Below are 15,261 nucleotides of genomic sequence, written 5' to 3'. Positions count from 1 at the left end.
CTAAGTTGTCTCGGTGCGCATTTACTTTGAGAGACAGCAAGGGTTGGACGCTGGACCGGGGGCGATGGAAATTGACGAATGGGCGAACACACAAACGAGGTTGTGTACTTGTAACTGGACTCCCCGAAAATAGGGACCCCTCTTGAATCCTCAGCCGTAGAGCATGGGTGTAGTGATGGTTGAGCAATAGTCTCACTAGAAGCAGTTCGGGACTGCCAACGGGGACTACCTTCAAGGCTCTGGACTTTCAAGTTAAAGTTCGGAGATGAGATATTTGTTGCTTTATTGTGGGCTCTGTTCTGTTGCAATACCGGCATTCGCCATGTGATATCGAGCCTGATGAAGGTTATTCAAGGTCCCGTAACGCCAGGGACGTTAGCACCGGTAGCAATGGGGAGTGGGGCCGAAGCGTTACGGGGAGTTGGGGTATGGGCCGATGAGGCCATCATGATGAATATTGGGTCATTGAAGAGATTGAACAGCGAAAATTTCTTCTTCCAGGGCAATAATTTTGATGTAGAATTACTCCTTCTGAAGGGTACCGAAAAGACGTAATACAAGAACGAAAAGCTTGAGAACCTAACAGTTTATCTCCCCGAGAATGGAAGCATGCATGGAACAAAAAGCCCTCGAGCCGGTAACGGCGACATAAACTTCCAAGACAGGGGTAGCTGAGCTACCTATCCAACTCCCCGAAGGTCCCTGTAGGATCTTGACCTGTGCCCTCACCCACTGTAAGCAATGGATATAGATACGCTACACAACAAATATGGCAATTCACAACATCTTTCACGCTCGCTTTCCTCCGTATCTCGAAGGGATGAGTTCATTGACCATTTCTAATCCAATGATGATCTCAGTTTATCATCAAAGCTTCTGCGGTTTCAACTCCACTATCCCGCAACGGGAATAACGTCTCCCGCTTAGAAAGCGGAACTAAACTGTTAACGGCTTTAGATCGAATGGCGCAATCGGGGACCATATCGTCGCGAGATCTAGCAGGGATTTTTCTCTTTTCTCGAACTTTGAATGTGGCAATGCAAAGTTGCATAATATTCACAGACGTTGGTCATTTCGTGCAATATTACTCACAAAGCATCAAAAGCTTCGCAAAATGCACACCTTTTGTGAACATTATTCTTTGAGAGAGGAGATCTCGCCACGGAGACGACACGAATGTTGGTGGAGTTTTGGCGGAGCTGAATTGGGATAGTGACAATTGCATGCTTGGATCCTGGTCAGCACGCAATGGTTCTAATGGAGCCCCGAGCGCACAGCTTTTGCCTCAAACTCCCCACGCTGCCTTCATCAATTCTGCAGCTTGACGTGGTACAATACAGCTCAGGGTGTGAAGGAAATGACACACCGCACGAGGGTCCGAGGAGACATCCAATATGACCCCAGCTCACATGTACAGGCTACAAAGTGTACAGGCATTAACAGTAGCGCCCAGAGTTTTTGGCGTTCGTCGATCCCTGTTCAATCACGCAGTGAGACTCTCATCTCCCCGCTCGAAAAAAAGAAACGTCGTGGCACTTGGACTTGGGCCGTGGTCACGATTGCATGAAGCCTGAAAAAGGGCTGAATTGAGAGGAAATGGCACTACCGCGTGGGCCAGACCAGGTCAACGGAACGATAGCGACAGATTAGCAATTGACTTCATACACACGCCCTTGGACTCGGATCGCCGCTGGTGGTCAGCCAGTCTAAATTTATTATATGTGGCCCTTCCTCGCCTCTTTCTTCTCGATTATCTCTCTCTCAACCTCGCTCCCACTTCTCAATTCCCTCAACGGGTCTCAACCCCATATATATCCTACAGATCGACTCGATCTGTTCACCCTTTCATCCCTCGACCCTGAAGGCCCAAGACCTTCAGTCGTCATAGCTACCTCGACTACTTGTCCTAACTAGGAGAAAGTCTTGCTAGCGCTGCATCACACCCCCGACCGACCGAGCGACAATCCGACTCAGGGACCCACGGCACATCTTGACGACTCAAATACCCACGTTGTGCCGTTGCTGATCAACCTTTTGATCTCCCCGTTCTTGCATACTCAAGAATCTTATCTTATTTCATCTCCCTTTTTGAGCGTTGTCCTTTTTTCCCATTTGACTTTGCTATTATTGCTCCAACATGTCTCAACCAGGCAAACATTCTGCCAAGACGGCCTTGGAAAAGTTCATCGGCGCCGATCACACCCAACCCGAGGAGAAAGCGCCTTCCATTTCCAATGCCGACCTTTACATCGAGGAGGAACCTACAGTTGGTGAATTTCTTCGAGAAATCACACCCAGCGCCCGTGCTATTGGAGAATACTTTTACAACCTCTTCCCGTTCTTGTCGTGGGTTGGCAAGTATAATCTGATTTGGTTCATTGGTGATTTGGTTGCTGGTAAGTTAACTCCCCGGTGCTGTTACATTCTCGGGGAGCCTCTGTTTGCTGACATCAACTCCCCGCAGGTATCACTGTTGGTGCTGTCGTTGTTCCCCAGTCCATGGCCTATGCCCAGCTGGCACAGCTTCCTGTCGAATATGGATTGTACTCATCCTTCATGGGTGTCTTGATCTACTGGTTCTTCGCCACATCTAAGGATATCACCATTGGTGTAAGTGCGCTTCAATCTTATTGACCAACTTTAAACTGACTCTTCAGCCCGTCGCTGTCATGTCCCAGGTCACAGGTAACATCGTCCTCAAGGCTGCCGAGTCCTTGCCCGATGTTCCCGGTCACGTTATCGCCTCCGCCCTCGCGGTCATCGTCGGCTCAATCGTCACTTTCCTCGGTCTCGCTCGTCTCGGTTGGCTCGTTGAGTTCATCCCTCTGCCTTCCATCTGTGCTTTCATGACTGGTTCCGGTGTCAACATTATCGCTGGCCAGGTCCCCAAGCTCATGGGCATCAAGGGTGTTAACACCCGTCAGGCCACCTACCGTGTGATCATTGACACCCTCAAGAACTTGGGTAAAAGCAAGCTCGATGCTGCCATTGGTCTGTCAGCCCTGGTCATGCTCTACCTCATCCGTATTTTCTGCAGCACCATGGCCAAGAAGCAGCCCCAGCGCGCTAAGTTGTACTTCTTCATCTCGACCCTGCGAACCGCCTTTGTCATCCTGCTGTACGTTGGTATCAGCGCTGGTATGAACATAAACCACCGCTCCAAGCCTCGCATCAGCATTGTCGGTGACGTTCCCAGTGGTAAGTTATCTCAATTGACAATTGATCGAATTGACTAACTGGATCAGGTTTCACTCACGCTGCTGTCCCCGAGATCAACACCCCCATCATCAAGTCTTTCGTCTCTGAGCTGCCCGCCGCCGTCATCGTTGTCCTGATTGAGCACATCTCCATCTCCAAGTCTTTCGGCCGTGTCAACAACTATGTTATCGACCCCTCTCAGGAACTCGTCGCCATTGGTGTCAGCAACCTTCTCGGTCCCTTCCTTGGAGCTTACCCCGCTACTGGATCTTTCTCCCGAACTGCCATCAAGTCCAAGGCTGGTGTCCGAACTCCCTTCGCCGGTGTCATTACTGCTATTGTCGTCCTTCTTGCTCTCTACGCCCTTACTGCTGTCTTCTTCTACATTCCTAATGCAGGCCTTGCTGGTGTCATCATCCACGCTGTCGGAGATGTCATCACTCCTCCCAAGGTTGTCTACCAGTTCTGGCGCGTCTCCCCCCTTGAGGTCATCATCTTCTTCGCTGGTGTACTCGTCACCATCTTCAGCTCCATTGAGAACGGTATCTACACCACCATTGCTATGTCCGCTGCTGTCGTCGTCTTCCGTCTCTTCAAGACCCGCGGTCGCTTCCTCGGTGTTGTCCGTGTCCGAACCATGAAGGCCAACGTTAGTGACGGTACCTCCAGCCCTGGATCCGTTGACGAGGGCGAGGGTTCTCTCCGAGCTGGCTTCCTTCCTCTTGATCACGGCAACGGTGCCAACCCCAAGGTTGTCGTTCGCACTCCTTACCCTGGTGTCTTCATCTACCGATTTGCTGAGGGCTTCAACTACCCCAACGCCTCTCACTACCTCAACCACCTTACCGAGACTATCTTCAAGGAATGCCGACGAACTAACCCTGCTCTTCTGGGTAAGCTCGGTGACCGTCCCTGGAACGACCGAGAGCCCCGCCATATCAAGGCTATTGAGAATGATGAGCGCCCCATCCTCAAGGCCGTCGTCCTAGACTTCTCCAGTGTCAACAACGTCGACGTTACTTCTATCCAAGCTCTGATTGATGTTCGCAACCAACTTGACAAGTTCGCTGCTCCCGAGGTCGTTGACTGGCACTTCGCCAACATTGAGAACCGATGGACCAAGCGTGCTCTGGCTGCTGCTGGCTTCGGTTTCCGCACTCCCCGCACTAATCACGATGGTACCGGACAATGGAAGGCCATCTTCTCCATTGCCGACCTTGGTGGTGGTGACAGCGCTGCTACTGCTGCTGCCCTTGACGAGAAGGCCAAGAACGCCCCTGTCAAGCAGGATATTGAGGCCGTCGACGATTCCATCAATAGCATTGGTTCCGAGAAGGGTGTCTCAAGAGACCCAACCAGCGCTCGTCTCATTGCCGTGCAGGGTCTCAACCGACCTTTCTTCCATCTCGATCTTCAGGAGGCTGTCGACGCTGCCGTTTCCGCCGCCGAGTTGAAGCAGCACTAAGCTGGCTTTTATTACATATTAATCGTCGTCTATATGGGTATCACGGTGTTTCATGGAGTTTTAATTCGTTAAAAGATTTGTCATGATGTTGGAATCAAATCGCCATGGAGGTTGTTAGGCGATGTGTCTATACCCGATTTAGTTTTTGACGTTGGTCTAGTTCTGGTGTTTACAAGTGGGAAGATGCCAATGGTGGAGTTGTCCATGGCTAATGAATGACAATGACTTATCACTTCTACATGCATGCCTGTCGCTCGTGACTGCCACAGATGATGAATAACTCTGGCTTTAAGTTGAAGCAACAGGTCTGTTCGAACATTTCTCGGCACAACATTGTTGAGATTGTACTGAGTACAATCCTGATAACCCTCAGAATTCCAATGTGTCCTGGGAGTGATTAAAAACTCGTGATCTGCCCTCCATTTTGGATATAAGGTCTCAGTTTCAATCACTCTCTCTGATGTCATGTGCCAAGCACAAGCACGATCATCTACGAGGGTGGTGTGATCATTGCCCAAGACAAATAAGAAAAGAGTCCAGGGTCGAAGGGTCTTCAACTTCCCCGCTCGGATGAGATACATTACCCTATATGGAGGCTTGTGAGACCTGGAAACTGGTCACTTGAGCAATGTAATAACTCTTACTGTGGAATTGGTACGTGATGTGCCTAGAAGTCTTGAGCTCTCGGTCATCTAAACAAAACGGCACAATATCACTTTCAAGGACAGATAACAACGAAGCTGCCAACGTGACACAAGATTGGGGAATAAAGGAGTCGCTAGAGTGAGCTGGATATCGTAAAAGCAGATTGTCTATCATGAAACTTCCTTCGCAATCCAATTTCATCTGGCTGAGCGGTGACCCCGTAATATCGCGCTGGGTTACTTTCCGCCAAAGTCGGACCTTTCCACCTATGCATTATGTTGCAACAGTTGCATTGCTGTTTTGTTGTGGCCACAGTTCCTTGAGTGAACTGCCTACAGGTAGGTACTTCAGGAACATGTGGAGCGCCACGAGGAAGAGCATATAGATGACAAGACTGCGAATGGGAAAGTGAAGACTCCCTATCCAATTTTGCCACCTTTTACGTTGACTAGACAGGTGCAACGGGCTTTCAAGGCTGTGGAAAAAGTTCAGAGGGGTGCCCCAGAGGTAACAAGACCCCATCTCCTGCGGGATAGGGACTATTCGACTGAGCCGGGACGTGGCCAACCACCTGGCAAAATACTATGTCCGGACGACTTCACTGTGGATCATACACTATACAAGCTTTAGTTAGTAATCAGAGTCAACTGAGGGGAGCTATACTGATACAGTCACGTTCCCATGCTTGTAGGATCTTGAAAAGGCTGAGAGGGTCGTTGTAATCGACAGAGTGGAGATAGTGTTCGAACAGATTCCACTCGTACTTGTCGTGTTTGCATTTTAGCATGGCCCTGAAAGATTCGGGTTCCATTCGACCAACAAAATCCTGTGGACGATGGTATTGATTCGGTGCCAGGGTATTTTCAAGCTGAACCATCTCTCTTTCGGGGAGCCGTTTCTGTTGATCCTCAGGAAGCGCACGAATGTAGTCGACTGAACCGGCATTGTAGAACAAGTTCCGAACTTCCAATGGCAGACTATCAGAGTTCTGTCCTGTACAATGGCTCCACGCGCGCATTTTCTATTCCTGCAACAGACGTTCGGCACCAGCGTCGACAAGATGAAGGCTGGGGACATCAAACACGGAGGAGTGACAGCGGAACCAAGTGTTACGCGTGTACGGATGAAGGCGGGTGAAATGCTGAGGGCGGCATAGATCCGCAAACTCACAGAAGCACCTGACATGATAAACCTCTGTTTGCATGACTTAGTGACTGTATAATGAAGGTCCGTATTGGCTGCTTACCACCCTCGTCATTAAATGAAAACATCCCGGGGCGAATAGCGATGCAATATCGACTTAACTTTTGGTCATCAGGGATAAGAGAGCATCCTGGCCATCGACAGACGGAGTCCCAGACTCGAAGTTCTAGAAAGCACATGTGCTTCCAGAAAGTGTCCTCTAACTCATCGATGACTATGCGCTGCTCTAAAAGCCGATTGAACTCCTTCTTGAACGGGAGTTCATGAGAAACAGGTGATGCATTGCGGCTCGATTGAGTCAGCCGAGACAGTAAAGAGCCCATATTGTTTGAATTTGGATGATACTTGACAGTGAGTTTGACGATATTGGAGAAGATGACTGGTAGTTCTGAACGATGGTGATGAGTTGAAAGAAGCAAGTTGTCGTTAACATGCGAAATCTAGACTACGCTTTCTTCCATCTCTGTAACGATAGGCGGAAGGTACCGTCCGACTACCTCCAAAGATATGTGCTTTACCACTGTTGGGCAGGCAACTGGGAGGATGCAAGATGATAACGGAATGTACGTTACTTGATACTTCTTCTTTGACTACAATTATAGAATTGCTAATTGCCTGCTATGTACCTTAGGTACCTACTTAGATAATCCAGAATAATCACCTGACGACGCAACCATTTTCAACAGTGATCAGGATACCATGTATTTATGTTCAAAAGCTGCTGTGCACCAAGGTAACGGGAACATTGAACAACGAAGCAAGTCTCATGATGATACGTTGGTATCGGAACGCAAATTCAACTCAAAGCAGCTGCAAAGTTGTACGTGGCATCTTGTCACCGGATGTCGGTTGAACCTGGCTTGTAACTTATCGTTCAAATTACCCCTGACACCAGAATAGCTTATGGCCTGATATCTATGTCTATCGTAACTTATCGTCACTCCTGAACAAAGCTTCGGAGACTATCTGCTAGTGGTGCATATCCGGCACTGCCTCCCACTACTGATCCAGGCCTCATGCGTAGCCAAACTGAACTTGAGATGATTCAATGCAGATCTCAAGACCATAAAACAAACCTATCCCGACTTAGATTGACGAGAAAGAGAAAGGATTCACGACCCTGAAAACCTCACCTCATGACATCATGTCCGCCGATCGGAGAAAAAGATTTCTACGGCGAAACCTTCTATCAGGAATTCTAGAAACAATACCGTCATGGATCCTGTTAGTACACGTGGAAAATACTTCCGTGCCGAGGCAAGCGGCTCCGCCGTGATCCACTCTTCACCGGGTCCGCATCCACCGAGAGCGGTCCGAGAATCCATTTTCAACGGTTGAATTTTATTTTGAGATTACAAAGCTGGGGACGAGTTACGTGAATGACCCGAGGACCTGAAACAAACGGTCAGTACGGATAAAGATAACGATGTTTCCGAAGTCGGTATTAATAGCAATGGGAGACATTAAGCGACATGTCGGTGAAGAAACATCATTGTTAACGCAATATCCAAGAGAAGCAACAGAAGCAACAGAAGCGGCAAAATCAACAAAAGTTGAAGAACATACTAGATTAGTCTCGCCGGAAATAAACATCTCAAAACATGCAAAACTTGGAATGCGAAAATGTCCATGACGGACTCTTCGCTAACCCCGACAACGAGGCAAAAGAAGCTTTAACATCCCCACTTCGGCCTCTTTCTTCAGGCTCATTCCAGAGTCAAACCCACAATCCGTGCTTCCCTTGGTCGGCCAACTCGATAAGGAAGACTGCCCCGGCCGGTCCGATAGCCCTATGTAACCGTAGCTATCGCCAGCCGTTCTCTATATAAAGCCCAACCAAGAAGTCCCTCCTAATCCAAGCATATACCCCATCTTTAAACAAAACTCTGTCTCTGAATCTCTACATCCCTACATAACATCGCAACAATGGTCTCTTACAAGGTTTTCCGAGGAACCCCTGAGGGAAAGATTGTCTCTGACACCGTCGAGCGTGAGCTCCAGAACCACGAGGTCTTCATTGAGACAACACACTCTGGTGTTTGTGGAACAGATAAGCTTTACCAGCCCAGTGGAATTGTGCTCGGTCACGAGGGTGTTGGAATTATTCGTGAGGTTGGATCTTCAGTGAAGAACGTCAAGGTTGGCGACAGAGTTGGATTCGGATACACACATCAGATCTGCGGCTCTTGTGACAACTGCTGTACAGGTAAGGACCCAATGCACTTTGAAGTGCTTGCAATACTGACTCTGTGACAGACCTTGACCAGTACTGCCGTGAGCGTCAGATTTATGGTTTCTCTGACACCGACAACGGATCTTTCTCCTACGGCGCTGTCTGGGACTCCAAGACTGTTGCTCCCATTCCTGATGGATATGACTCCGCTGATGCGGCCCCTCTTCTCTGCGCTGGAGCCACTGTCTACACAGTTTTGACCAAGTACGGTCTCCGCTCTCAAGATAGAGTCGGTGTCATGGGCATTGGTGGCCTAGGCCATCTCGCCATCAAGCTCGCTGCTGCCAAAGGAGCTCACGTCGTTGTCTTCTCTTCCTCCGAGTCCAAGAGGCAGGAGGCCATGGACTACGGTGCCTCTGAATTTATTGTCTTCAAGTCTGGAGACAAGGCTCCCGAGGACTTCAAGCCCGTTAAGCACTTGCTTCTCTGCGGTAGCGGAAATGTCGACTACAGCAGGTATGTGCACTGCACCAGCACTTCATTTCATAACTAACAAGGATAGCCTCGTTCCTCTCATTGATACCGACGGTGTCATCTACCCTCTTACTGCCGCTCTGGAATCCACCCCAGTTCCTCTTACCGAGCTCTCCCTCAAGGGTATTCGCGTTCAGGGCTCTCTGGTCAGCTCTCGCGACAGCCTTCGCAAGCTTCTTGACTTCGCTGCCAGGAAGAATATTAAGCCCACTATTATGACATACCCTCTTAACGAGGAAGGTATTGAGAAGGCTCTGCACGACCTGAAGGACGGCAAGGTTCGATACAGAGCCGTTCTTGTTAAGGAGTAAAGTGGTTACACGTTGAAGAAAAATAGCGATTGTAGAGTCGAGATGTGTTTTTTTAGAAAGAAAAGCGTGGTTAAAGGATATACCAATTTGTAAGATTACGAATTTGAAGAAATTGACGTTGACTGTTGTTAAGCTAAACTGCTTTGACCCTTGGAGTCATGATGATTCGGTGAAGGTTTCGTAAGGTGGTGACGAAACCAGACACGCGGTGAAGAACTTTTGTAAGCTCGACGCGGTTAGCTTCTTATCCCGCCAAATGAAAACCAAGAAACTGAATATGCTCATATTTACGGTTAATTTACAAAGAATTCGATTGGTCTCCATTAGGAGAGGTATTAGTTCATGACAATCGAAACTCTGTATAGTCTCAATGAAGAAGCGCAAGACTGGAATTGCCTTAGTAGAACTTAAGTGTTATTGACTCGAGAACAAGAGCTTGTAGGACTATAACAATATAGCATCAATCCATTATCAACGAAAGAGCTTGAATTTTCTTTGACTTAAATATTGGTTAAATCGAAAATTGATCTCATCTGCAATTCGAACAAGATGCAGTTAATCATTCCCTATTTCTCCCTGTAAGACGGCGCAAGTTTGTCATATCGTTTAGTTGACCAACCAATCAACTTCTTTCCCCGCAGTTGAATAACGCATGAAAACGTGGTCACCCACGTAAGCACCAACTGATTTAGGCAATTTCGTCATTGGATCTTACCATGAGATAACCAACTTACCTTGTTTATTTGATCATGATATGAATCTCCCTTTTCCCGCTGAGAAAATGCACAAACGACTCAGCCACAAACGCCATGGATGCTAATTCTTCACTAAACGTTCTGCCCGAAACCGATTTTGGTCCTTCGGCCTCGGGAAGATTTGATTTTACTATCCTGTTTGAAAATGTTATGCTATCGATTGTCCCGTCCGCTTTATTCTTTGTTCTTGCCCCGCAGAGACTATTATGGCTGAAGAGGGAGCCGAGAAAGATTGTCGAGAATTCACGTCTTCTTGTCAAACTGGTTTGTCACCTGAGACCGTGGTCAAGGTAATGCTGACAATATATCAGGGGTTAATCACCGTCTATACTGGGCTGCAACTTGTGGTATTGACATACTGGACCGTGGGACCTCTGCCTACATCTCAATTCCAAATTGCTGCAGCGGCGCTTGTGTTTGTGAACGGACTGTTGCTGGCATTACTGTCTTATGTCGAACATACGCGTTCTGTAAGACCTTCAACGATTATCAACGTCTATCTCCTTTTTACCTCCCTTTTCGATTGTGCTATAGCCAGAACGCTATGGCTTCTCGATGGAGCGCATGCAGTTGCGAGGTTATTCACGGCAGCCACCAGCGCCAAGGCTCTCATTCTGATCTCTGAAGCATGGGAAAAGAGGTCCATATTGAGAGTTCAGTACCGTGATCTATCACCTGAGACGACGAGCGGTATACTGGGCCGTAGTGTCTTTTGGTGGATCAACCCCTTGATGAAATTAGGATTCTCCAACTTTTTGACTGAGCATGATTTGTATGTTGTTTTGTCTGTCACGATCCTGAACCAACTAATGAGATACCAGGTATGCCGTTGAAAACAGCCTCTTGGCAAAGAGATTGTTCGCACAGGTGCAGAAGTCATGGCGTAGGGGTGAGTTCATAACACATTCGCGTGGCATATGACAAGCTGACAGAGAGTCCAGCGAATCAAATGAAGAGTAACGCTCTCTTTTGGTCCACCATCTGGTCTTCTAGGACAGTCTTTCTTCTTGGAATGTTATCTCGTGTTTGTTTGATGGCTTTTAAATACGCACAGCCTTTCCTTATTCAGAGAACCATTGGTTTTGCTAGTAACCTGGATGAAGACAAAGCCATTGGATGGGGTCTCACGGGAGCCTGGTGTTGCGTCTTCATTGGACTTGCGGTCTGTATCCCGCCCCTGTTTCTTGTAGTATCCAGACTGACAGTCAAAAGATCGCCAACGCATTCTATTGGCATATGACTTATCAGTGAGACCAAACTTCCGCGATTTGAGAAGCCAAGGCTAATTATCTAGATTTGTTACCGCAGTCAGGGGTAGCTTGATCAGCCTGATATATGACAAGACCCTTGATCTGAGCATCACGGCTTTTGACGAATCAAGTAAGAAAATTGGACTCTTAGGCAAGAGACCCGGCTAACATATTGCAGTTGCTGTAACGCTGATGTCCGCCGACACCGAAAATATCTGCTTGAGCTTCGCAAGCATACACGAGATGTGGGCTTCACCTATCGAGTGCGGAGTAGCTTTATATCTCCTATACAGACAGCTGGGCATGGCATTTCTGGCCCCCATGGTTGTGGCAATAGGTTTGCCTTCCCATGTGCTAACAAGTTCACTTTTAACTTGGGATTAGTCTCGACCACTGGCATCTTGATGATAGCTAAATATATCGCAAACGCCCAAAAGCGGTGGGTTCGTGGTATCCAGACGCGCATTGATGTTACTGCCTCAATGCTAGGCTCGATGAAAGTGAGTTCTCAGTCAAAAGACTTTCGGCTTTGAGTCACTGATCAGGATTACAGGAAGTGAAGATGCTTGGCTTGACGGATGTTCTAAACGACATGGTTCAAAGTCTACGTGTGAGAGAATTGGACCTGTCTAAGAAGTTCCGTAAACTGATGTGCTGGCGAGTCTTTTTCCGTAAGCCTGCGAATCACTTTTAGATACGTCACCTGCTTACTTAACTTTCCAGAAAATAGCATGGAAGCCATATCTCCGCTTGCTACGTTCGCAACCTATGTCGTCGTATCGCAAGAGACAGGCAACCCCTTGAGCACGGCTTCGGCATATACTTCGCTTTCGCTTATCTATCTTTTGTCAAACCCTATGTCCACACTCATCCGAACCATCCCTGGAATGAAGGCATCGCTGGCATGCTTTGATCGGATGCAAGGCTTTCTGCTATCGGATAGCTGCAAGGATCACCGGTTACCTCTCAGTATCCGCGATACCCCAGCCCAACAAGAAGCCCGAAATCTCGGGTCGCATGCTTTTGTTCAGGATAGAGAATCGATTGAGCTACTCGATCGCTCCGACGAACCATCAGTGGCAATTGGCCAACCTATCATGATCGTTTCAGACGCCAGCTTCGGATGGTTAGAGACTGAAGCACCAGTTCTCAGCAACATCTCCCTTCCCATCCGTAAATCTCACTTCACCTTTGTGATTGGGAGTGTAGGATCTGGTAAAAGCACTCTCATGAAGGCCTTGCTGGGCGAGTTACAACCGTACAAGGGATTTGTCTACACTGACGCTCGACGAATCGCATTTGTTGACCAGAAGCCATGGATCCAGAACTTGACGATTCGGCAGAACATCCTCGGTGTATCCACGTATCACAAAGATTGGTACGATAGAGTTGTTCATGCGTGTGGACTTGAGCAGGACATTGTTGAAATGCCTGACAAGGACGCCACGAAAGCGGGCAGCGGAGGCGTTTCTCTCAGCGGTGGTCAGAACCAGAGACTTGCACTCGCAAGGGCCATTTATTCCAAGGCGGGAATGCTTATTCTCGACGATGTCTTTTCGGGACAAGATGCTTCGACAGAGGAGCATATTTACAGGATGCTCTTTTCAGAAGCAGGGCTGCTAAGAGAGCTTGGAATGACTGTCGTCTGTGTGACCAACGCCAGTGAGTTCAGCTGTCATCAGTCGGAGTGGAAGATACTAATATCCCCTAGTTCATCGGCTTGCATATGCAGACCACGTTGTTGCTCTCAGCGAACATGGCACAATCCAGCACCAAGGCACATTTGAGCAACTCAAGAATGACACTGATTACTTCAGTGGTTTGCATCTTCGGCAGAACGGGGCTGTCAAAGAAGATGACGAGTCCTCAAAAGCCAACGAAGGATCAACTTCGGCACCTCAAGGACCCGAAGAAGAGACTGAATCTGCCAACCGAGCACTGGGAGAACTTGCTACTTATGGTTACTATTTCAATACAGTACCCAAGTGGCATGTCCTGTTATTCGTAACTCTTACAGTAACATTCGGCGCATCCCACAAGATGACTGAGCTGTTGCTAAGTTTCTGGACTGGACATTCTGTCATCACTCAACAAAGCGTCAATAACTTCTACCTTGGACTCTACGCGATGCTAGCTGGGCTTGCAATAATTGGCATTATGGGTGCAGCTGTGCATTACCTTGTTATCATGGTACCTTTGAGCAGCGAAGTCCTGCATGCCCGGCTACTTCGAACAGTCATGAATGCTCCGTTGTCATTCTTCTCGAGGATGGATGTTGGCGTTACAACAAACCGTTTCAGCCGCGATATGTCTGTCATAGACACAGAGCTTCCGTTTGCACTGATTGACTTGGCCATTGATACCAGCGTCACCATCATGGCTGTTATACTGATGTGTGTGTTCTCTGGATACTTTGTGGCGACGCTACCCCCTCTTGCTTTCTTCTGCTGGCGTAAGATTCGCCCCTGACACCCTTTTTAACATGCACTGACAGTTGAACTAGTGCTTCAGAGATTTTACCTTCGGACTTCTCGCCAAATTCGAATCCTTGAGCTACAAGCAAACTCACCCCTGTTCACACAATTCCTTGACACCCTTCAAGGTTTGTCCAGCGTGAGATCCTTCGGCTGGGTCAAGCAGTTCAAGGAACAACACTTTCGGTTCCTCGACGCATCTCAGCGTCCATACTATCTACTCTTCAGTATTCAGCGCTGGCTAGCTGTTATCCTTGATCTTGCAGTTGCAGCGCTGGCCACAATATTGATGGTTCTCATTGTTAAGTTTCGAGACAACTTCGAGCCGAAGTTTGTGGCAATGGCCCTCCTCAATGTGACATCCTTTTCGCAATATCTTACGCAACTCATCAAGAATTACACGCAATTAGAGACCTCGCTGGGTGCTGTTAGTCGTACTAAGGAGTTCTGCTCCACAACTGACAATGAGAATCTTCAGGGTGAAGTGGCTACTCCACCCGAGAGCTGGCCTTCTCAAGGCCATGTGCAGATCGAAAACTTGACGGCTGCATACACTACTTCGGGTGAGCCAGTACTACACGGAGTCACTCTGGATATTGCTGCAGGATTCAAGGTCGGAGTCGTTGGACGGAGTGGTAGTGGCAAAAGCTCCTTGATGGCTTGTCTTCTCCGGATGTTGGAAGTTGACTCAAAGTCTCGCATCAAGTTTGACGGCATTGACATCACTACGCTTCCGCGACAAACTGTGCGGGCCTCTGTGGCAGTTGTTCCTCAACATCCGTTCTTCATGAAGAAGACTACTGTTCGTGACAATCTGGTTCCTCGTGGCGAGCAGCCTGAAGAGAGGATTCTCGCCGTTCTCAGTCGCCTCAGGATGAAAGATACTGTAGAGAGGCTCGGAGGACTGGACAGCATTCTTGACGTGGATCGACTGTCACAAGGTCAACGCCAACTTCTTTGCCTTGCCAGAGCGATACTCGCTAACAAGAAGATCATTTTTCTCGACGAGGCGAGCAGCAATGTCGATGCCAAGTCGGAGCAATTGATACGACAGGTTGTCCAAGAGGAGTTTGTGGGATGTACGGTCGTCGCTATTGCGCATCGGCTGGGTGCTGTTGTGGACTTTGATCGAGTTGCTGTGATGGGAGGAGGAAGAGTTATCGAATGGGACAATCCGAGGGAGTTATTAAAGCGTGAAAGCGAATTTAAAAGGCTATGGGATCTAAGTTCGGGATAGAAAGCCAACAGGGTAT

General features: G+C 48.3%; 3 protein-coding genes across 3 annotated transcripts; all 3 read left to right on the top strand.

Moving 5' to 3' along the window:
* The first annotated feature begins 1,762 nt into the window (after window positions 1-1,762).
* Window positions 1,763-5,054, top strand: BKA55DRAFT_566433 (sulfate transporter family-domain-containing protein). The gene is made up of 4 exons (XM_046192642.1): window positions 1,763-2,396; window positions 2,465-2,610; window positions 2,658-3,198; window positions 3,246-5,054. Exons 1-4 carry the CDS (start codon window positions 2,138-2,140, stop codon window positions 4,661-4,663), a joined length of 2,364 nt encoding a protein of 787 aa, XP_046050143.1. The 5' UTR covers window positions 1,763-2,137; the 3' UTR covers window positions 4,664-5,054.
* A 3,147-nt stretch (window positions 5,055-8,201) lies between these two features.
* On the top strand, window positions 8,202-9,733 carry BKA55DRAFT_566430 (chaperonin 10-like protein). Its single transcript, XM_046192641.1, has 3 exons — window positions 8,202-8,717; window positions 8,768-9,200; window positions 9,247-9,733. Exons 1-3 carry the CDS (start codon window positions 8,438-8,440, stop codon window positions 9,527-9,529), a joined length of 996 nt encoding a protein of 331 aa, XP_046050142.1. The 5' UTR covers window positions 8,202-8,437; the 3' UTR covers window positions 9,530-9,733.
* A 605-nt stretch (window positions 9,734-10,338) lies between these two features.
* BKA55DRAFT_689396 (P-loop containing nucleoside triphosphate hydrolase protein) lies at window positions 10,339-15,245 on the top strand (the record flags this gene model as incomplete). The annotated part of the gene is made up of 12 exons (XM_046199349.1): window positions 10,339-10,548; window positions 10,596-11,056; window positions 11,106-11,173; window positions 11,226-11,446; window positions 11,497-11,531; window positions 11,579-11,664; window positions 11,713-11,871; window positions 11,919-12,034; window positions 12,088-12,205; window positions 12,258-13,196; window positions 13,246-13,986; window positions 14,038-15,245. 12 exons carry the CDS (start codon window positions 10,339-10,341, stop codon window positions 15,243-15,245), a joined length of 4,362 nt encoding a protein of 1,453 aa, XP_046050141.1.
* Window positions 15,246-15,261: the final 16 nt, after the last annotated feature.

This window comes from Fusarium redolens, assembly GCF_020744475.1.
Source record: "Fusarium redolens strain MPI-CAGE-AT-0023 chromosome Unknown BKA55scaffold_7, whole genome shotgun sequence".
In the NCBI taxonomy this organism is placed as follows: domain Eukaryota; kingdom Fungi; phylum Ascomycota; class Sordariomycetes; order Hypocreales; family Nectriaceae; genus Fusarium; species Fusarium redolens.
This window is presented reverse-complemented; position numbering and strand designations above follow the sequence as displayed.